Source organism: Melospiza melodia, chromosome 3, assembly GCF_035770615.1.
Source record: "Melospiza melodia melodia isolate bMelMel2 chromosome 3, bMelMel2.pri, whole genome shotgun sequence".
NCBI lineage: Eukaryota > Metazoa > Chordata > Aves > Passeriformes > Passerellidae > Melospiza > Melospiza melodia.
Window position 1 is genome coordinate 124,389,608 of NC_086196.1, and position 24,764 is coordinate 124,414,371.

Sequence of the window (24,764 nt, forward strand, 5' to 3'; positions counted from 1 at the left end):
TGACCTCCTACTTATCATTACCTATTTGTAGATTTATAACACCTTTGAATGCCCTGCTTTTACATATTTAGCATGCTCTAGAGGCACTCAGTTGTCCTGCTGGGTTTTGTCCTTGCTGGTGCTCCAGCTGCATGGATTACTTCATTATTGTGGTCATGCTTACGCTTCTTAAAATGTATGGGTTTGTGAGTAAATTTTAAGCTTATGATTTTTTCATAGGATTGAAATTTACTCAGATGTGTTCTGCCATCTTTCTAACTGGATCTATTTTTATTTTAAAATACCAAAAGGATGATCTAATACATGCAAGGAATATAGAGAGCTTTCAAAAGCGTATTTTAGAGATAGTTCATATACCTTCTCAAAACTATTGAAATCACTTCATCAAGACAAGACAGAACCTTTCACAGGATATTATATACTGCATGTTCCTCATCTCAGAGACTTACATTACTGTTTAAAAAATGTTCAGAATTAAGAAATGTAAAAAATTGCACCATAACATTAGTTTCATTGGCATATATATCTATCTACAGTCTAAAATGCTATATTTATGGCAAGAATATTATTTATTCTTTTAAAATTCTTATTTTAATGTGAACGTCGTACACCACAAGGGAAAGAGGATTATTTAACTTGGTAGAACTAAATTTGAAATGGGGGTATCAGGCAAATTACCTTTTATGTCATTTTGGAAACAGGTGTTAAATTCTGCTTAAATTCAAGATTATTGATGCAGGCAGCACCAGGCAATTGGATATGATTAAAGACCAAATACTTGCAATAATCCTTATCATTCTGGAAAATGCAAGATTTCTGTGCATGCTCAGAAGCACTGAGATTTTGGATATGTGGCTTTAACCCAGTTAATCTGGCCCAGATCCTTCTGCTATTTATGTGCATTATTTTTTAAGCGTTGTGTTTATAGGTGCACTATTGCATGATGCCACAGGGACAGAGAGCAGGTAGGAGGGATGTACTGCCCTGAAGGCTCATCAGAACTTTCTGCCATTCAGTGTAACCAAGGTGAAACAGGAAATGGCAGAATAAAGGTATAGGCAGGAGGGGTTTGACTCTCTGAGAGCAGACTGGCAGCCATGAAGTAACTCTGAGCTATGCAGCTTTGGCTTTCAAGGGAGGCTATAATGGAATCGTATCAATTAGTAAAAGTAATCCTCCAATAAAACTCCAATAGGGAGTTTCCTAGAATTATGCTAGACTATATAGTTATGGAAAACTTTTCAAAGTTAATGTTATGATTCTCTTTAAATTATACCTGTCTCAAAGTTATGAATATATAGGTAATTTTGGAAAACATTATAGAACAACCAATAGTAGTAATAGAGAGACAATTGAAAATAAAGGATCTCTGATGACATTTTTTAAGAAATGCAATCTCTTTTTTTTTCTTCTTCTGGAGGAAGATACTTGTGATGTGTTAATGCAATATAAAGCTTCTTCAAGTGTTTCAGAAAATGTTACTGAAATAGATTTACAGAATAAATGACTATCACTTCCAGACAGAGTTCAGATGACAGATATAAATGAAGCTTTGATTCCCAGTATTAAAAGCTGGTGTTTACTGCAGTTCATTTCTGTTTTAGTGTCTGGGAACTATGACTGCTATATATTGCTGTAAGTGTTTACTGTAACAGTTTACTGCATGTACTAAATTCAAAGGCTCCAAACATACACACAGAAAATATATACATATACATATATACCTGTACCTATCCAAGCCCTGTGTTTTCATTAAAAAAAAGAATCTTACCTATGAAACAGAAAAATATTGTTTACTATTTTCCTAAAAGAAGTCTTACTGATGGATGCAAATGTACAGTAGTGAATTGGACTCTCAGAGAGGAGCTAATAAACTAAGTTCTTCATTACTGCCCATTAGACAGAACTGTGGTAGATTTTTTTAAAATATTTTGCTTTCTTATTCATTTATCTTAATATGTGTTTCCAGGCTGAAGCTGAGCTTTATTTCAGCAAAAGCTCTGATTGTTACTGCATTTTTGTAAGAGGCTCTTGAAAGTGCATTACCCAAGGTCCATTCCATCAAGAGGACTCATGGCTTTCCTGATATATGGCAATTTTCTCAGGAGGTATGCAATACACTTTGGAGAGCTCTACATGTTTTCAGTAAGCCCTCAGTTACACTTTTCCCTCACTCATGCACTTTCCAACAAGCTCCAAATCCCTTTCCTCAGGTATGACTACTCCCTTTTCCATTCTGTGGTTTTCTGTGATATTTTACAGAAATCCCCACAGACCGCAACACCTTTGTGAAGTCTGTCTCCTGTGCAATTTCTCAGCATTTTTTCCACTGTGGAACTTCCTGGTTTTCAGTATATTATAAAACATCACAACTCAGAGCATCTGACACCAAGAATCTGAAGGTGTTTGCCTTCTGTCTTTGGAATGAACTGCATACTTTAAAAAGGGGAAAGTTCATCTGCTGAAAGTTATTTTTCAGTCAGTTGTGAAAGTCCTACTGTTACCATTCCACTTTCCAAGGAAAGGGGTTATGCTGGTGCATGCTGTATGTTACAGCTCATCCTAAGAGTCCATAGAAGACTCAAGTCAGCTTGAAGAGTTTCTTCATATGAACCCACCTGTACTGAAAAATTTCATGTCCATCAAACATACAAGCTAGCTCAAAATCAAAAGAGAAATCAGAGTTCCAAGCTTAAGCTCTTCTGTCCACTTCCATCTTAGGTTATTAATAAATGCAAGATACTATAAAAAGCATTGAGCTTCTGTTATATGTGAGAGACTACCAGATAAATTCTTATGTCCCAGCATCTCACTTTCATTACATGTGTTTTTATCTTCTCCTCAAGAGTTTAAAGCTACGTGCTTAATTCTGAAACACAAAAAAAAAGGAACAAAGAATATACAGTGCCCATCAACATTATAGAAGAAAATTATTAAATGAAGAATACTGACACTACTTAGTTTTATTTATTCAAGAGGTTTTATGAGTTTTCTCTGGTTAACATGGAGATTGGACTAAAGTTTCTGATATACAGAACTGAAGTTAAAGCTTCAGAAATATCATTCATTTGTACTCACCACATGCATGATGCTTGATATTATGTTAATAACATTTCTGCACAATTCTAATATGGAGAGTGATAACAAGAATTTGATCTTTTTTATGCATTTATTTTGTTATGTTTTCCCTCTCTCATCTATTGCTTTTTCTCACTGACAACTCTTCTGTTTGTTTGCCTCTTACTCATTTTCCAGGGCCTGAGTTGCTTTCGTATGCTTTCATCCCTTTACTTGATTTGCCCTTCTTGATTTCCTTCATCTTTTGCATTTGTTTGCAATATTTTCTTTTCCTTTAGGAGATTTGCTGCTCTGTACAATTTCCTTTTACTCTCTGTGCATATATGAATTCTATTCTTCTGTTACCTTTTCTTCTTCTTCTGGTGTTCCTGTTTAGATAATGACTTTTCAGTGACAGACTTCAGTGTTAAAAAAAAAAAAAAAGAAAACAAAAAAAAGGAAGAAAGAAGAGACATATGCAATATTTCCTACTATTATAAATACTCAAAATCTCTGTAAAATGTTATAGAAGCCCTTTATGTTAATCTTTTGAAGTATTCTGTGAATATTGTTTCTGATGGATATTAGATAAATCCATGTGTCAAATGTATGGAGATGAGATAATGTGTGTTTGTAAACATTACATTTCTCTGCTTGTTTCTGAAAAAGATTATCAGTCATCAGCATACCACAAAATTATTATTAATCTTCTTTAGGCAAACTCTCTATTTTTAGATTAATAATAGTACTTGATTATGGTTATCTTGACCTTAATTATCCCTTTGTAGCTTTATGCAAATGCATTATACCAAGAGAAGATTGTTTCTTAATTCTGTCAACAGAATTCAGTGGCAGTTACTGTCCATTAGTGTGTGTCTGTAATGAACAGTGATAATGAGATTGTGATTTCTGCTGGAAATGCCAGGTACTTGCATGGAAACAAAAAAGACAAGTATTAAAGGATACCATGCATTTTTTCCTTTCACTTTTATCAAGGAGGCATTTGCAAGTATATATGTCAATGGATGCATACAGTGCCTGAGACAGTGTGTTACTAAAAGTAAATAATATCTCAGTTAAATATTTTGGAAAACACTCTGACACAGCCGTGAAAAAGGAAATATTTTTGTTAACAAGACTCACAGTTGTTTTTTTAATGAAATTATCTTTCTGCTACTGCTCATGTGTACTTCATTATTTTATAAGGTATTAATTTAATGTACTAAAAAAAAGGCTCCACAGATGGAGTGCTTTTGCACTCCAGTCACAATTCTGAATCTATTTTTGTTCATTTATATAATAATTAATGTCTCTAGTTATTCCTACTCTAGGTGATTCCTACTCTACACTACCAAATTTACTAATGGAATTTATAAAGTTTCTTTCACCTCACATGCTAAATTATTGCGTATAAACTGGTGCCTTCATAAGAAATCACACATACACAGAAACACAGGACGGGTGAGGCTGGGAGGGTCCACAGTGGGTCACTTTTAGCAGAAACCTCATTGTATAGAACCAGATTTGTTCACAGTACTGCATCCAGCTCTGGAGTGCCCAACGCAAGAACAACATGGACCCATTTGAGCAAATCCAGAGGAGGCCACTACATTGATCAGAGCACCTCTGCTATGCAGACAGGTTGAGAGAGTTGGGAGTGTTCAGCCTGGAGAAGGAAGGGCTCTGGGAAGACCTTATTGAAGCCTCCAGGACCTGAAGGGTACTTCCAAGAAGGCTGAGAAGGCTGTCCATTTTATTAGGGCATATAATGTCAAGAGGGATGGGCTTTAAACTGAAAATGTAGATTAGGTATTAGGAAAACATCGTTTTCTGTGAGAGTGGTGAGGCACTAGAACAGTTTTCCCAGAGAAGCTGTGGATGCCCCATCTCTGGAACTTTTCAAGGCCAGGTTTAATCAGACTTTTTGCTGCTTGGTCTAGTGGGAGGGCCTGGCCAATGACAGTGGAGAGCTGGAGCTAACTGGTCCATAAGATCCACTCCAACCCAAATCCTTCAATGATTCCAATTTTAACTATTTTAGGAAGGAAAAATATGAGTTAAAGACTTCTGTTACAGCGAGAGTCTCTGTCTGCTATGCCCTGCTTACCCTGAGTGTAGATCCAATGCCCACAAAGTGTGCTTGGTGTATAAAGTTGTTGTATCTGCCCAAAGCACATTCCCAAATCATGGAAGTGAGAGAGATTGCCTGTCAGATGTCTGTTCACTGGGTCATCACAAGTTCTTACATAGGAGATATGAGAGTTAAGGATGTGACAGGGCTCAGTGGACCAGCATAGGGAAATTCTGGGAGGCATTGCCGTCCAAAGGACAGCACAGTGAATGGATCCTCCATACCTGGAGCTTCCTCATTGTCAGCACTGATCAGAATTAGAGGGCTGCTGAGATAGTTTAAAAGCCTTATGGAATCTTTCAGCCTTTCTTATCTGTGGATTATGTGGTTATTTAATGGTTGGAGAGGTGGAGGATTTTAGCTGCCTATTTTTAGCTGCAGTAAAGGAGAATGTTTTTACATCAAGGATCATAGTTCCAGAAACACTACAAATTGCTACAACATTTGGGTTGTTCTAAGCTATCAACAGTGTTCATTTGCTTTTGCCAATTTGTTTTAAATATCTATACTTCCCTGGAAATTCTGGTCATCCAAAAAAGCACTGTGCTTGAACATGATTAGCTTTTGAAATATAAAAGCGTAGAAAAGCATAAGAAAATATATTTTAAAGATTTATGATCTTTAAATATATTTTTATATATTTTTTCATTAATTAATATAACGTTTTTATTTTAGATTTCAGCACAGCTTCCTCCTAAAACAAAATAATACCATTAGTGTGAAAATAGAAGGTATTTCCAAGAATTAAAACAAAAAGGTTGGGAACATACCAGCTTTCCCATAAAACTTGTGCAGATTCACAGAAGCTAAATATAAAGCCATTTTTCAAAGTTCTTAAAATTTTGCTACATATGTTTTTCACAGTATTAATAATATCATGCGTCATAGCCATTGAAATACTCCTTGAAAACTTTACCTAATTCTTAAGAAAAGTTATCTTAGTGACACAAGACATCAAGTGGTAGGGTTCAGTAGCTTCCTGAAATAATTAATTGGGCTTCTAGCCAGACAGGTATGTGAATAATAAAATCCTTTCCTTCTACTTTCTTAGAATAGAAAAAATGATCTCAGCTTTGTTCTGTCCATTTAAAACTTGGTTTTAAAGATAAGTGCATGTATAGTTTGACAAAATTTTGCTTTAAGAATATTTCCCTATAAATCTAGTCTTGCATCTATTATAAGCAGTGGTTAAGATAGGCTAAGTACATAAGATGATGAATTGTCTAAAAACAATCAAATGGAAAAAGAAATTATCTTGCATGCTTTCTCTATTGAATTACAGTCACACTTCACTTTAGTGCTAGCATTTGCTGTCATTCCAATTACAGAAACCTGGAAATGGAGGAGTGTTTTGTTATATACTCAAAAATAATTAAACTTTGGAGCAGGTTTCCATGACTTCCGAGTTATGTGCAGAAAGTGCCTCATAATGGAGCTGCAGTTGCTCCTGGTATTATACCAGGCTGCATTGTGAAGAGAGGCATATTAGAGAGAATCAGTGAGAATGAAAGTCACCCTGAAAAAAATAATTTGCCTACTGCAAACTTGAATTGGTATAATACTTTCTCTTTGACTTTTAAATTTTGTACAGAAGTAATAAGAAATCTTCAGAGTTACTTTCAACTGCTAACAGTCAGAATAACAAGAGAAAAGTTTGGAAGTTCAGTTTTATTCTGTCTGGCAGCATTCTGCTGGTGTCCATTCTACGTCCTTCACTGTGTTGGTGAATAGAACATGGACTCTGTGACTTATAAAGTATTTGTGGCTTTGGAAAAATCTCATTTAACAAAGCTAAAAGTGAAACAATCATCATTATATAACCTTCTGTGAATTTATAGAAAATAAAATCCATCACAAATAATATTCCTCTATTTTGTGTTTTTTCCATAGTTAAAAAGACTGTTTGAACTTCTCTTTGGCAGAGCACTTTTTATAACAATGGTTTGTTTCAAGTCAAAAAATCATCAAGAATCAAAATTTTTAAAATGGGGTTTTTTTTAAAGATGTCCCTTATATTCTATAAATCAAAATTCTATATATTAATATGCAGTTAACTTAATAAAAGGTACTTAAAATAAAACTAATCTAAAATTGCTCAAACATTGCAGATGTAGTTGAAAAGCCTGAAAAAAGGCAGTATTAGTAACTTTTTGAAAGTAATTTTGTACAAAGCTTCATATCTGAATTACTTTAAGCAGGCCAAACCGCAAAGGGAGAGCGATGTCCTGAAGAGTTACTTTTAGTTAATTAGACAAGCAACTCAATGTAAGCTTCTGGATCAAAATGATAAATGTGATTTCTGTGTGTGTGAGCAAGAAAGGAGGAAAACAATTTCCTCTCTGTGTACACTATTGATTGTGATATTGGTTGTACTGTATTTCATTGTGTCCTGATGTGCAATGCAGCAGAACCCAGAAACCATAAAAGATGAAAGATATAATTCAAAAACCCTCAAAGAAATTGGTGATTTTTTTTTATAAAAAGGGATGCATAAAGATATTTGAGTAAATCAGTGTGTTTTTGCTGAAGGATGACTGTGGGGATTATTGTGTATACAAAGGTATCACCCTTCTTCAATGAAGAGAAGCACCGGATGCAGAGTAGGTTTCTTTAGCTCTGCAGAGACCAGCTAGTTAGAACCAATGGCTGAAATTTGTAACTGAAGGTCTGAATTGATAATAACCCCCCAGAATAGCTGTGGGTATAAATGATGATAATTGGTGCAAACTACCAATTGAAGTGGTGGCTTCTTCCTGTTTCTTTGTTAAGATTACACTTCATGTCTTTCTAGAAAGGGTACTCTAAGCAGCCATACGTTAGTACAGTTGTAAGTGCAGGAAGAGCTAAGACGTGAGAAGAACAGAAGAGATTGAACTCTAATGTAATCTGCATTAAAAAAAAAAAAAGAGTGATTATGTGTAGAAAGGAATTAAAGAATAAATAAGCAGTAACGAATAAATGTAAAACACATAATGAGACATGTCTGCATATCTGATATGTGTTGCTGAATCATAAATTGTCTTACATTCTTATTATCAAGAAATCTCTGCATCTTAGATGCCCTCACTCCTAGGTTCTATAATATAAAATATTAAATAAATAGAAGTAATATGTAATTATTTCTTTACAAATATAATTATTTCTTATTGCAATAAATTCTTACCTAAGTGACTTGGTGAATCAGGTAGTATATGTATTGGCTGATTAATATATATATGAGGAAGTTATTACCTACAGTGAATAAATAGGCTTCTCTGGAGAGATACTAAGCAAAATTTTATTTTCTGTGCAGGACAGAGATTGTTTGTTTAAGGCTGTAATATTAAGTAATGCAAGACTAGAAAGATATGTCATCCTTCAAAGGACCTTGGTTGTAAAGTTAAGAAAACATTCTTATCTCCACAACCACTGGATTGCAGCAGAAAAACAAATATATTAACCAGTAAAAGAAACATGAATTTCCCTCCAAAACTCATATAAATATTTTACAATTGCCTAATTTCTCAAGACCTAAATTGATTATAAATAGTTTATATGTTTTTTTCGGAATCTGTAACCTGCAGGACTGTTTAATCATGTCCTGTCTGACTCCTGCTCTGCAGTACTGTAGATAAGCAGTGCATCAGTGCCCCCTGCAGCCATAAAGCACTGACATAACAGCTAAAAACCCCCAACGCTATTGATCGCTGTGCAAATAACTATTCAGAAAAAGAACAGCTTTAAATCCTGTTGTATCCTTTCCTTTTTTCTCCTTCCTTCTTTAAAAGTGAAATTGCAGCTCTTGGCTAAGGAAGAAATTCTTCAGAAATGTAGCCTTAAACTCAAGACAGACCTTGATATATTTGTGAGAAGGAAAAGTCCTTTTTTTTTTTACATTCAAATACACTGGCATATGAAAAGCAGAAATCAGAAGCATAAGAAATTGAGAATATATGTGTAAACTTTAAAATGAATATTGATAAATAAGAAATTCTGACTCTCAGAAGGCCAAGTTCTGTAATGTGTAGAATGTAGAGAGAATAGAGAAATGCTGCTTCATCTGTGATAAACTGTAGGTGTCTTTACATTTTCATGTATATTTTTGAAAATTTGTTCAAAATTAATATTTAATATAAAGATAAGTTTAGGATTTGTTTCTTCTCCTTCTTCAGCTCCTACCCACATACTTCTAAAGTCATTGGCACACAGTATTAGTTATGGGTATACAGATTTCTTTTGAAACTCTGAAGTTTCAATAAAGCAATTGTTGGCAATAGCAGGAATCTAAGGTAATTTATCTATGTATGGGGAGAAGGAAGGTTTTCAGCTCATAAAATCATGAGCTGTTAAAATTGCCAACAGTGCCAAAAACAAAACATGAACATAAAGAAAATCAATTTTAAAAAATACCTGTTTCTAAGCAGTGCATTAATTTTTTGAGATATAGGTTCTTCTGACCAGTTTTCTGAAGACAATTTTCTCCATTTTCCCTCTCTGGACCCATGCTAAAATTAAGGGGTAGATAGGAGATGATGCTGCACTGCTAGAACCCATACAAGGTCCTACTTGACAAAAAAAAAAGTGACTTGGCATTCCTTTACTGCTAAAAAAGTCCTTATTTAAATAGCAAGACATAATGTGAAATTTTTACATTTGTAAGGATGAAGACTGGAAGCCAAATTACATTAGTCAATTGAAAATGCATTAATTTCTTAGAACTAACTGTCTAACATAGTTCACTGATGTTATAAAATTGAGTTAGTATGGTATGGAAATGATAGGAAATGATTAAATCTCTTCTGAGCACTATAAACACAAGTGTGACATCAGTAACTGGCTTCCAGAATTTATCAATTAAAAAATCCATTTCATAAACCAGAAGATATAAAGTATTCTTGACTGACATAAAGTATATGAAAAAAATTTGGCAGCATTCAAAACTCTTTTAAGTGGTGAGATAGTTCTGGTTGCAAGTGAGATTAGTTTTATTTACAATAAATAATTTTCCCCCTCAGAATAACTTTCTTATACAAACAGACTAAGGTAAATTCTCTAATTTGGGAATATGGCCCTGCAACCATTGACAGATTTTTATCAAGTTGGATTAATTGAATAAAATTACTATTTTTTACATTAAAAGGTATATTTGTACCTCCTAAGGCCTCCTAAGCCCTTTGCAGATGGCTGAGCACAATCTACTGGCCTTGGTGCGTTTTTTTTTCAAAATTTAAATGTACAGCTTAGACATTTTAAGTCTTGATTACTGAATGAGTTGTCTAAATTTTTCACAAGGAAAGCAAGTTTTTTTTTTTTTTAATTAAGAAAGTAAGCAAAACATACATCTTACATCTTTTGACGGCTTGGTTGCATTCATAAGGTTGTTTTGTTGATACAATGATGAGAATTTGGCTGATATTATTAAATCTGACCTGCTTTGATAGAATGACCCTCTTAAATGACTAATACCAATGCTTTAAATATAGCTGCCCTTCATGATTTAAAGTTACTCAAGAAAGAATGGCTGAAGAATATAGCTCAGTTTGAAGGTGAAAATGAGACGTGTTCTCTGCCATTGAGAAAAACTTCCCAGATTTTCCTCAGGTTTCTTTTTTGCTCTTGTTTTGATACTTGTTTTGGGACTTGTTTTGTAGTTGGAAAGAACAATTAGTTTTACAAGTGGTGTTGCCTATTGCCAAGTCATAGCCAGGTACCCAACCCATCAATGACATAATAGTTGGGTTCAGGTAGTGCTTAAGATAAACAAAAGCTGTTAGGATCAATGGATGCAAAATATCAAAAATTTCCAATATTACTCTGAAACAGCATGATTGCCTGATAATTTCAATATAACATAGTTTTAGTTCATTATGTTTTCTACCTCACTGTGATCTTGCCCTCTTACATCTTTGGGTTGATAAGAAGATGGGAGGGCGTGAATAATCCATTTATAACATTTTTCTGTCAAATAATCCACATCAATGTAACTCAATTCCTTAACTATTCCTTAGTTATTCATCATCTTAATCAAAAGTGAATAGTTTAATGCAGAGCAGTGGCATGTTCTGCTGCACTTGATCTTATTTCCTGTGCAGTTTTGAATATTGCTCACATACTGGAGGGAAAGACAGAAATTTGCTGACAAGGCATCTGGAGCTTCCTTATTTCTTGTCTGTGGACTGTTATTTTTCTTCCTGTCCTTCACACTAAAAATGAAACTTCTCAGTCTTGATAATGTTGCCTGTTACTATCACTCCATGTTTTAAGATTTTCCTAGGTTAGAGTTGCATTCTGTTATACATGTAAAATAACAGCAGTCCCTTCATTGCAAACTTAAGCTGCTTAAAATGTTAGAAAGATTACTTTAGGTTATAAAAAGGTAAGGTAAGCTCCATTCTCTGCTGTAAAGGCATATGATTTTTGGAAAATGCTTTTGGGAAGGGTTTTCCATACGTAAAAGTGGTTTGGGATGTTTTTCAGCTGTATAATCAAAACACAAATGATTTTAAGTGTGACACAGTGCGCAGAAGTAGGAAATTTTCCTCACTCATCACAGTTGTTTTATTTAGTACCATCTCTGTGGATGGAGAAAGTTGTTTACTTTTTTTAGAATGTGATGAGCTGGAGATACCTCTCTGCATATAGATTATCTATGGGGAGAACCATGGCGGTCATCTCAGTCAAGTTTCAAATCTCTTAGGCAGATAATATTTGACAAAGTGAATTCTGTCCTAGAGTTTTATTTGCAGATGAAATTTCTTCAACTATTTAGGAGGAAAAAGACTACATTGGTTGGCATTTTGATGCCTTGGAGAATTAGGAATCCAAAAGAGATTGAACATGAGGTCATAAGTATCAAACTTAATTACTTTGTTATTGATGGTTTTTCTTGGTGCTCTCAACGTGTTTGTGAGAGTATTTGTTCACTCTCACATAAAGTTAGTGTTTATTGCAAAAACACATTTGGGGCAAAATTCAAATAGTTTTCCAATTTCATGAAAGATAAATATTACTTATATCAGCATTTAACAGTCTTCCTTTAGGAAAATCCCACTAGTAAGAACATAACATTGTTTAGTGTACCCTTACAGTCATTTCAAGAAGGGCATGTCATCTACCAGCATTGCATCTTACACTGGGACATGCTAAAATATGATAGTGCTGTAGGAAAAAAAAAAATTAAATTGCAAACAATAGCAGCCAGCAGATAAAAGGACACATATACGAATATCCAAAATTGAACTTTTTAATTCTTAAACAGACACCTCCTACTTCAATCAATACAAGTGGTTGTACACTTTGACAATGTCTGGACCAAACAATAGTAACAGACCCTGAAGCCTGCAGTTAATAAAGTGACTTGAGATAAAAGCATCATTTAAGAGACTGATCTCACACTGTATTTCTGCACAGAGAGACTACTGGTGGTTGGAGACCATCTGGGACAACCATGAAATGGTAGAATTTTAAATTCCCAGTGATGTAAGGTAGGAGATCAACTAAACCTCTACCTTGAACTCACAGAGGGGGGACTTTGGGTGCCTCTTCAGTACCCTATTTCAGAAAGTCCCTTAGAAAACAGTATTTAATAACAAAGTGGTCCTCTTTAATAAGAAAGAGGAGATTACCATTATGTGATGAGCCAGTGGGGAAGAAGGGTGGCCTGGCTGAACAGGAAGCTGTCACAGGAGCTTAGAACAAAAAGACAGTTTAAGACATTTGGAAGAAGGGGCAGGAAGCTCACGAAGAGCACAAGGATATCATTAGGTCGTGTAGAGAGAAAATTAGAGAGGCAAAAGCTCCGCTAGAATTCAATCTGGCCACTGCTGTGAAAGGTAATAAAAAGTGTTTTCATAAATACATTAGCAGCAAAAGGAAAAAAAAGTCTCCATTTCCTTGGAAGGGAACACTGTCACCTAGAAAGAGGAAAAGTCTGAGGTACTTAACTCCTTCTTTACCTCAGTCTTTAACAGGAAGACCAGTTATCCTCAGGGCAACCAGCTGCCTGAGCTGGTAGGGGCAGAACAGACCCCCTGCAATCCAGGAGAAAGTAATTAGTGACCTGCTGAGCCCCTTAGACACTCTGAAGTCTGATGGGCCAGATGGGATTCGCCCAAGGGCATGAGAGTGGTGACAGAAGAGCTCACCAGCCACTCTCATCATTTATCATCGGTTTTGGCTAAAAGTTGAGGTCCCAGATGACTTGAGGCTGGCCAGGAAAGAAGGTAAACCTCCTGGCTGGAAGAAAGGTCCTGGAAGTGGGGGAGGATACTGAAGATAAGAGAGATGCCTGGAGATGAATACCAGGGGATGCACAGGGACTGTGGCTGGCAGCAGTCAAGACCAATTACTACAGACAGCAGCTCAATGTGAATCAACATGACTTTCCACTCAAGCTTCTCAAACCACCAGCAACCTCCCTGCTACAAGTGGAAGTGGAAACCCAGTGAACATAACAGGGCATGGGGGAGCTGAGGGCACGGGGGAGTGCATGAGAAACAACTAGGGTAACAGCTCTATTCTCATCAGTTCTTAAATAAACCCTTATATCCAGTTTAACTATGGGCTGTTGTTTACTCTCTTACCTGTCATGCATTTTATTGATTGTAAAATCATTTCTTCCTCACAGGAAAAAAAAATTACATGAAGTCTATTATTTTAGTTCCTTATTTTGTAAATTAGCTTGTAAAATTCTATTGAGGATGTTTCAAGTACTGTATTTTTTCATTCTCTCATTTAATATTACAGAGATTTTTTGACCTGTCATATTTACAACATTCTTTCTTATGCATTCAATGAGAATGCAGTAATATTTTAATTAAATGCCAAATTACTGATGAATAAATGATGTTTGTGTTTATGCATGTCAGCCATTCTCCAGCATTAAGATATAATTAGAAATTAAGTGTGGAAGAAAGACTAGATGATACATAACAGTACTCTGCATTTTTAACTCTTTCTGTACTAATAATCTCTACATATAGTTCTCCTCTTGCTTTCAGGACAACTTCTATGTTAATTTTTAGAGTGTGTGAAACAGAATGCTTTTTTAAATTCCTATTTCTTTCCAGTAACAGAGTCCTTGAATAGAAAAATGCTTTCTACACAGGAATCTTAATTAACATTTATAAAATGTCATGGTTTAACCCCAGCCAGGAACTAACCCCCACTCAGCCACTTGCTCAGCACTCCCTGGTGGGAATGGGGAGAAAATCAAACGGTATAAGTAAGAAAACTTGTGGAGGCAGTTCAATAGGTAAAGCTAAGCCATGGACAAGCAAAGCAAAACCAGGAATTCAGTCATCACTTTCCACAGGCAGGTGGAGGCTCAGCCATCTCCAGGAAAGCACTGCTCCATCATTTGAAACATTGACTTGGGAAGACAAATGCCACCACCCCAAACGTTCCTTCTTCTTCAGCCAGCTTTATATGCTGGTTGTGACCCAGCACAATCAGCTGATTATGACGGGGTGTCCCTTTGGGCTGTTGGGATCAGGCCCTTTCATCTCCTTGTGCCCTCCCAGCCTGCTCACTGGTGCCGTGGGGTGAGGAGCAGGAAAGGCCCTGACTGTGCAAACACTGTGTGGCAGCAACTGAAACATCTCTATATTACCAACACTGTTCTCAGTAGGGGTCCAAAGCACAGACCCACAGTTGCTACTGTGACTATCCCAGTGGAAACCACAAATGTAAATCTTCCTACTCTTCTTAAGCGGGTAAGAACTATTTTCAGCACATGGGGAAGCTAATCCTAAAAGAAATAAGGCAGTTCATGTGTAAAAATAATTTAAAGGCCTAAACTATTCTTATGTGAGACCTCTAAAAGCAAACCATGTATTCTCAAAACTGCACTTTATCTCTAATGCAATCAGGGTACATTGATTTTCCAGCCTGCCATTCATTTCTGGAAGCATCCTGATTGTGTTAAGAGTCCTCCTCACACTTGTTAGGATCTGAGAATGCCTCTATTTTACAGGAGTGTCTCAGAGAGAACAATATCTCCTAAACATTCCCAGAAGAAATTGAGATGAGACACTATTGGTACATCCCTTCTTTCTGTTTTTATTCCTCAGATCAGTGATAAGAGCACTCTTCTGGTTTATAAGATTCTTGACTTCAGTTCTGTCCTTAACTTGGTGGCATTATAAACACCTTCCAGAAGTGCTGTAAGAACTCCCCAAAGCAGTCTGTTTGTCTGTTCTGTCCTGCATGAAGTAAGCACTGACTGGGTTGAACAGATAAAGGACAAGTGTTCACATATGGTTCCCCATCCCTTGGGCTAGAATATTTACCTGAGTACAGATTTGTATTTTTCCACTGTGTTAATTGTTTTTTAAGCATATGTGTTGAAGCATTTAAGGGTTTTTTCTTGTCAATGCAGGGTATTACCCATCTGGAGAATATTCACTGTGGGCAAAGACCAAAGTTTGGCTACTATAGCCCCAAAAATTACAATGCAGAAGTCTTGTCTGAATGAATTATTGCTTAGGAAATCAATTACATATTCAGGATCTAGAAGTGCTCCTCCTTAATCCCTCACAGACACATTGTGCAATAATATTGTATAGGTAGATCATGCATTTTGGAGTCTAAATTATAGATGGCATCAATGAGGTGATGAACTGCTTGAACTTAGAATCTTTGGTAAACAGAAGTGGCTCCATTGTGGAATTGTGATTTTTGGGATAGTTGTCATAGCATGTCAGATACAGGAACTCAATTTAACCAGTACAATTTAGTCAGCCATTTAGGACTGGAACAGAATGCTTATATTCTAATTTTACAGAGCCTTTTCAGAAGGAAAAGTACAGTGTCATATTAAAAAACAAAATAACATTTTTCATCTGCTGAAAGAATCTTCAAAGAGAGAATGGACATATTTATTTCCTTTCAAAACCACCAGTTCTAAGAAACAAAAGTAGTTGCAGAAATCAACAAAAAGATGCTGTGCTTAGGCCTCTGAAGTGCTCTTTTTCTAAATAGCAGCTAAGATGAAACTGGTAAGAGGTTTTCCAACTGTGATTATTGACTAAATGTAAAAGAGAAAGCTGAAGTTCACACAAATTTGAGATTTGTTTTAACTTCAGAAAAAGTAAGATTTACACACTGGTCCACTCAGTGCTCAGTGGTTTGACTTCTTTCCTTTTTTTTTTTTTTGAGTTAATGTTTGGATCATTGGCACATGTAATCTTTTAAGCTTAAGTAAAGATCAGTGCGAAGAACTGAAAGATTTAATGCTCCCTTATTTCTTCAAGCAAGCCAAGTAAAAACATGACTGAATTTGATACAGAAATTCAGTTCTTCCATTTTAGCAAAACCATTGTTTTAACAATTGTCCTAAACTTACGGACTAAGGGTGTTTTTCAAGTATCATCTAAGGATCACTCACTTCAATGTCTAGTTTAGAAAGGTTTTTTCTATTAAAATTTCAACATATTGTTGCTCCAATAACTTATTTATCCATTGCAAAGTTCATGGAATGTATATACTTTGGGGGAAAAAACAGGAATATGGTTCAGTACATGTATTTCCTTTTCCTCTTTCTGCTTTCATCTGTCTGTAACTGACATTGCTTCCCATATCTAGCCCCATTAGTATCCTGGAGTTTAAATTTTTCCTTCATATTTGTAAACAGCTTTCATCAGCTTCATTATATCTGTTAATTTCACTCTCACATCCTTGACTGCATTGTATATTGAATATATTTTTTGCATTGCTATGAGTTTGCACCCTTAAATGAGATTCTGTGTGTGCAAAAGCACTTGCAAATAATGATGTTATTCCAGTTGTGAATTTTTAATGGAAAGCTGCAACTACAGTATCACTGAGTTCTGCTACCAAATGTTGTGGCTTGTAGGAGGAGGAAGCTGGGCTCACAGTCTGGAACATACACTGAAAATTTAATTTTTTAAGAGATATGCCTGAGCATATATAATCTCTATTCAGAAAACTGACCCCCAGCACTTCCAACTAAAACAAAAATTGTCATGAGTGAGGAAATCAGATTCACATATAAACTGCAGAGTATAAACAATCCATATCTGGTAAGCTCTTGAATTTTTTTCCCAGTTACTGTGTTGAGTGATGTAAATGGTGTCTCCAGGAGGGTAAGTGCACAGATACACTGCTCTGTGGATTCATTGAAATCAGTGAGACGCCATTTAAAGTACTCTGCTTGACATGGTTGTGAACAGCGAAATAAACAGCCTGTAAAAGGCTTTATTAATTCCTGCCAAATTACATTCAAGGTACTAGGTATTTATTCCTGTTTAAACCAACATGTCCATGAAGTGCAGTTGTTTTCAGTTTCATAAACTTTGAAATTATGCCATGCATGCTAATGCCCTTGAAAAATCCTTCTTTTGGCTCCAAATTCTAAAATGTTCACTTAAAATAATATTCTGTCACAACCTAAGAAAAATGGATGATGTACACTGAAGAAAACTGCAAATAAAAGCAGTTGCTTCCCAGCACAAACTACTTTATTGACAAGATAAAAATACAAACTGCCTTATCCCACTCATATCAGATAAGGCTAAATCCATTACTCCAGTAATAAAATGTTAAGTGCATAAGTACCAGAAGATATAGGCTGTGGAGATGTTATCATATCATGGGGACTCCCGTGCCATTGCTTGTCTCATCAACCTGCTTCATGGGAAATGTCAGAGTGCTTCTGTAGACACATCTGCCATCAGACAGATAATGAATTGCTTGGGGGAAAAGTGTGCTCTCTTTGCAGGTCTCAGTTTGAAGTCCATCATATAAAAAGATCACCCTGGGAAAAAAAGAAAAAAAGCTCTCTTAAATTTAGGTGGAATTTCTTGCATTTCAGTTTGTGCCCATTGCTGTGTGTCTTGGCCACCAGCAAGAGGCATCTGCTTACATTCTTTCCCCTTGTCTTTTCCCTCAGGTATTTTTACAAATTACCAGAATCCCCAGAGCCTTCCTTTCTTCAGGCTGAGCAACTCTCCTGGCCCTGGTGCAGGGGCTAAACTGGCAGCACACAGCTCAGCCCTGTCGAGACTGAGCCCCTCGCTGCCGGGTCAGCACAGAGCAGGGCATCCCAGAGGTTGTGTTAGCTTTTTGAGCTGCAGTGCCTCTGGCTTCACACACTGATAGTTTCAGGCTCTTACTGGAGAGAGGAGTGTATGGGAGAGGGAAGCACAGCTGGTCTGGGTATGTGTGCTTTTAGTTTAATAACATAATGTTGAACATGACCTCTAAGTACTATATTCCCGCCATTCAGTTCATCATACATCTCATGAATGGCAAACAATGTAATATAAAATAAACAAGACTTTAAATCGCACTAATGTCTTTTTTTAGACAAACATTTCAAGTTCACATGCACTCAGCTATGAAGCACAAGCTTGTAGGCCTTTAAAACTCAGCTTTCTGAGGTCATTGTAAGATTAAAAACAATGTGTTGATGCTTGCAGCAAGTTAGAAGATCTTCGTGTGCATTATTGACCTGAGAGGCAGTGACAGGCTGGGAAATTGAAAAAGAATAAAAACAAATATAAAATTGTAGCCTTGTTTCAGAGTAACAGTGAATCAAGTTTTGCTTGATATATTTTTGTTACACTTTGTCAAAACTTTCAACACCTCAATTACTATTTTACTTTAAATGCTTCCCAGCTCTTTCTTCAAATAGCGTTTTAGTTAAAATTCATTGAGCTGAGGCCATTGCATATTCCCAGCAGAGCCTGAACGGCTTGTGAGCGCAGCTGCAGATGTTTGCCCCACTGAGCAGCCCCAGCAAAGCCTTCCCTGCCTCTGTGGCGAGGCAGGGAGCTGCGGGGAGCCTGGAAGCAGTGCTGGCACCAACACAGTCAGGCACCATCTAGAAGCAAAACATCCAGAACAACACTGCAAAGGCTGACATACTGTGAAAAATTAGCAAATGAACCGGGGAGAAATCAGCCTACCAAGTAGCTTTCCTTTCTCCTCTGCAGATTAGAATGTCAACCAAAAAATGAAACAAGGCTGCATTACTTGCGATCATAAAATTTCATTTAAAGCGCACTGCTGTGATTTTGTTTTAGAGAAAAATAGTAGCTTCCCATCAGAAAGGGGATGTGAGACTTCCACAGCTGGAAATCAGTGCTTTCAGCAGAGACAAGAATGCACCTGCCAGTCAGACAGCTCTCCCTCTTGTTCAGCATTTTACCCCTGACAGTAGCTGTGACCAGGTTCAGAGGAGTAAATTTGCAGTGGTCAAATAGGATTATCTGTCATTAGAAAAATGGTCTCTCTAATAGCTAGTAGTAAGAGCTTAGTTTATACTGTGTTAATTCCCCAGGTTTTATGTAGTTTTTGTGGACTACTTTTTTTTTCAGCAGTAACAGAAAAATCAACAAATACCAGTAATTGCTCCCAATAAATTTCTCCTGTAAATGTCTACATCTTTACGTAAACCTGCTATTAGTTCAGATTTTCTACAACATTTAGGTTTTGCTTGGGGAAAAAATCAAGATTTTTGGTTTATTTACTTTTAATCAGAGATTGTAATCCCAGCAGGTGACTAAGCATTTTTAATTTGCTGTGTTAGCAAATAGAAGATTTACTGTGCTTGCTGATAGAAGATAAGACCTGTTAATGCACCCTTAATGCTGCTCTGAATGGAATAGCCTACATGAAGCTCAACAGAGTTATTTCCCTTAGGAGAAAAGTATTGTTATAAATCCAGCAATTATGTTGTTTTCATTGTATTTGTACAAATGGAAATGTTATTATTCAATTCATCTAAATGGAAATAAACAGCAAGTCAATTAATTTCTAAAAGTTTCAAGCCTTTTATTAGCAAGTGCTCTGCCTCAAAAATATTTTAAGGATTTATTTTTAGCCACCTTGATGACTGCCATATTTTTGGATGCTTTTCTCTCATATAAAGTAGATAGCTGCCTTGAAATCCTCATTGCTTAGCACCACAGTGTGTGTATTTTGGCTATTTTGGTTGTGGATGCATCCCTGCTTAAGTATCCCATTCTAATGTTTTTCTTACTATTATGGCTCTGCACATCTTCTCTTTGCTGTCACATAAGCCCTGCGTGCCTTTTGTTCATTCCCAGGTTCCAGTCCTTTCTCAGTTACAGTGCCTTTCTTTGGGTCCCCTTAGATATTTACTTTGCCCTGAGTTATTTATCTCCTTTCTCTGTCCACCTCCTTTTCTTTCCTAGCTGCCTGTGGGCATGTATCCTTTTATTTTGCTGTATTTATAATTTAGAGAAGCAGATTTTTAATAGTGACATTACCAGACAACTTACTTACCTGGGATGTGTTATGTCGGGCAGAGTTTTTTTCAGAATATTATGAAGTTTGTTGGTGCTTTCTAAAATATGTCTTCAAAAAAGTAAATTATTAAAATCAGTTTTCATGTAAATGGGATATGTAAAAAATTTGGAAACTAGACTTAAGAAGTTAGATAGATACATGGAATGGTGAATGCATCGTCACACTGAATGCATCTCCACCTACCTTGTTTCTGCAGTTGCAATCCACTGGTGCATCATCACTTTCCAATGCTTCTTTTTAAGACATACTCACAACTCTAGAACATGGTGAAGCAAAATTTTTAGCTGATACAAGAGTAGGTGCCCAAGAGAAAGGAAAGAGCACAGCAGGAGCCAATATATAGGCTTCTTTCAAACACAGTTGACAAACAGATGATATTAAACCAAAAAAGTTACTTTTTCTTTACCTTTCCCCTTTCTTCCCAATATTTCTGTGAATTAAAAGATGCTGTGTTTCTGTACTACAGCTTTTTCCCTTCTGCTATGCATGCTTCATCTACTTATATGCAAGTCTCTTACAGAACTGCCTTACAAGTTTTGGTAACTTCAAGCAATGAGTTATTTAATAAGTGAAGCCTGTGTTTATTTTTTAACTGTTGTTGACATCAACCAAAAATGAATTTTGAGAGCCCATAAAACTGTGCTTCTTGCATGAAGGCTATTCCTTGCTCCCTGACAGGAAAAAAATACCATCACTGTGTTTTTGCTAGTTTTTTGGATGGGGACTAGGTTTGGGAATTCCTTATGTATTCATATTTTCTGAAGTATAGTCTGAATTTCTATTTAAAAACAACAAACTAATATAAATTGAAGCTTAAGTACAGTAACAAAAATTAGATCTCACAGGGTTTTTTGTTTTGATGTGTTGTCTCTCTCCTTTCAGAATCTCTGTACCCACACATCTATCAACAGCACTCCCTGCGGTTTCCTCTGACGTGCCTCTCTTGCCTGACCCTGGTGTGCCCTCTCAGATTTCCCCTGCATTGCCATCAGTGTGCCAGGAAGGACTGTGCCATAATGGAGGGACGTGTCACCCTCTCTCTCTGCCCACTGGGGCCACCTCATTCCAGTGTGACTGCCCACTGCACTTCACCGGGCGATTCTGTGAAACAGGTAATGGGGTCAATTTTTTCCCTGTCAGTTATGAAATGAAAGTCTTATTCTGCTTTGGATATGAAAAGGGAGGAAGAGGTATTGATTGTCATATTTCTCTGCTTTTCATCCCAGTTACTTTTAGTTAACTGAGGAGCAAATTCATTGAGGTAACTGGAATAATACTTATTTGCAGTGTAAATCAGGTGATGTGAGTCAGGCACACTCCTAAGGGTTGCAATTTGAGTTAATGACAAAAACATTGCATTATTTGTGCAAAATTGTAGTGCGCCATTTTAATGTATGTTTTTCACTGTATTATTTCTGGGACAGAAGTAAGCTGACTTCCTCAGAAGATTATGCTTTCCATTTCTACAGACTGGGTTTTTTAAATCACTGTGTAAGATCCTTTGTTGAAAAAGGCTTTTCTTTTTCTCTGTAACTCATTTATACTTCTACTACTGTTGCTCATAAAGCACAGATCAATCAAATGAACATAATTGGAATTTGAATAAGAAAATAATTCTTCTAGTAATTTTGGTTTCTTTGTAAAATGAATCAAGGCTATAATGCAAACTGATCAATATTTCTGTTTTGTAATTGTAATTGCTTTTCATTATAGCTTTTCAGAAAGTTCTTTTTAAAGCAAATTTCATAGCTGGCTTCAAAAACTTTTTAAGCTTTTAAAGTACTGTGGTTTATGAATTGCAGTAGATAATTCTCATAAAGGGCATTACTGGTGTACAGGAAAAGAACCAAAAAGTGTCTAGAATATGGTTATATAACTGTATCATCCTCCTAATGAACTTCCCACAGTATGAAGTAAAAGCAACTGGAGTTAAGAATGCCTTTGCCAGACTGCTAGTGTATGTGGGCTAGCATCACATTGTATTACTGTCTAAAAATAGGTCATTGCACTCCCTAAATGTGAAAGCAGTCACTGACTGTCAGCTCAAAAAACAAATTGTCACGTTGCTTAGATATCAGAGACTATTTTACCATGTAGCCTTTTCAAGTTTAAAATAAATCATATATTTGCAAATTTTCACTGTTAAAATTGAATCCCATATTTTCTACATATTTAGTCTCTGGGCATACTATTTGCACTTGCCTACAATACATTGCAGATGTGGAAACTTCAACATGAAATAACGAAACTAAATAAGGGTGTTTCCATAAAGCATGAAATAGTTAGTGCTTCAATGAAGTATTTTCAACATTTAAATAATTTTTTTAATTTATTTATGTACATTTCATTTGTCAGAATCTCCTCCTGTGTTCCAAAGAATGCAGTTGGCATCCTTTTTATTAGCATCATCTGTGCTGTTTTGGATGAGGGCACTTTCTCACTGTTTGCAAGGGTTATGCTAGGAGTAGGCAATGTTCAATTTAAGCAGGAATTTGACAGACAGCCTGTGATAATAGGCCATATCAGTATGTGTGCATAACCTCTCTGTGGGACTCCACTGGTTCCTTCCACTGGTATCTGATTGCTGCTTACTTCTGACCTTCCAGCTGATCTGTCACTCCCCAAGGGTCTTCTATTGATGCCTGGAGAGGCTGACCTAGAACAGAGGCTGGACAGAGTTAAAGAATAAAGTAGATATTTATTAAAAGCCCTTAAAGATACACCTTGGGCAGCACAAGAGCCTGACCAGGGCTACACTCAAGATGGACCCAAAATGGTAACAAAATGGACAACCATTCATGAGGTTTCACACTTTTATAAGTTTTGGTCCATTAGCATATTGGAGTTAATTGTTCAATTACAGCCTCAGGTTAGGAAATGCCATCCTCTCAGTTTGCTCTCTTCAATTCACCTTTGTTTATGCTTTTTTGGCCGGAGGCTGTAATGGCTGTACTTAGTTCTCAGGCTGGAAAAGGATTGTTTTGTCTAATTACCCTGTGAAGAGAACTTGCAATCACTTTATATGAAGTTCAGAGTTACGCATCAAGGCAGCACAGAATCTGAAAAATATGAAAGCTAAAACTTAAGGCATCACTATGGTTTCATGTTTTTGATGATAACTGACATGACCTGTGTTTGAATGATATATTGTCTGGGCTGAGTACTTCAGTGTGCCATAGATTTTAGGGATAGTATCTTCTGTTTCATTGATTGAAAAAAATATTTTTATGTTGCTCTTTCAAAAATACAGTGTTCAGATTAATTTTCTCCTTTGAAGCTTAGCCAGTGCAGGCTAGTAGATTTCATACATTGGAAACAGTTGACTGCAAACCACACTTCCAAAGAAATTTGTCTTCCAAGGAAGTTTATCTTAGTTGTGTAAGTGAAGGGGACTTCTCTCTCTCTTTCTGTGATTTTGTTTCAAAAATCATGTGTGAAAATATGACTGAATTATGACTACCCCAAAATCAAATTAAAAGGAGAGGACTCTTGCACTAAGTTGCAGTTGTAACCAAATCTGTGATGGTTAGGACTGACTCTACATAAGGTGCACCAGTAACCATTCCATTCAATAAAACAGAATAGAAGCTTTCAAGAAACCCAGAAACAAGCAGCTCCTTTGGAGAACATAACCTCAGCTGTGCAACCATATAATCCTTTTAACGGTCAAACACCCTGTTTCCACGATGTATCTATTTTTTTCCCTAAAAGTGGAAGAGATACTTTTGCTTTCCTGCACCTTACATGATGTTGAGATAATAACAGAGATTATTATTTCCACATAGGTTGTCTGATAGTTCTAGCACTGGAAGAATAACATTTCTTTTTCTTTTTTTTGTGTGGAGAAGATGAATTAAGTTCTCTTTTCACAGAGCTCTGCTTTTACCTTCTAAAACCCCCTTTTCAATACAGGGAGCAGCCTCCTCCTTTTTGCTAGTGCTGCTGCGTGAGCCTGGGCTGCTGTATCTGACACGTTCACTGGCTGGGAGCTCACTGGGGCAGCTGCATCCCAGAGCTCATGCTGTCACATTACATCTTTAGATAGATCAGAATTTGACTTGATGGATCCTGTATTTAGTAGCTGAAAAGTAACTGCAGCTTAGAGTGATCCTATTTAATCCTAAATTTTCAATGAGATTGATAATTTAGTCTAATGAAACCAGAATTTGACCAACTGAGCTATGATTATAAACTTTTGATATTCAGAGACCTGTTCATCAAGAAATCTAGAGAGAGCTCATAATTACAGGATATAAGAGAATCAGCAATAATTTTATAATTATTTACCATAGACCTCCCAATG

At 36.3% G+C, this 24,764-nt stretch overlaps 1 protein-coding gene across 1 annotated transcript in view; it reads left to right on the plus strand.

The window, feature by feature from the left end:
* EYS (eyes shut homolog) overlaps window positions 1-24,764 on the plus strand; it is a 700,592-nt gene that overhangs the window by 492,168 nt on the left and 183,660 nt on the right. The window contains exon 37 of the mRNA XM_063152992.1: window positions 21,344-21,573. Within this exon, the coding sequence (XP_063009062.1) occupies window positions 21,344-21,573 (230 nt within the window). The remainder of the gene's footprint in view (window positions 1-21,343; window positions 21,574-24,764) is intronic.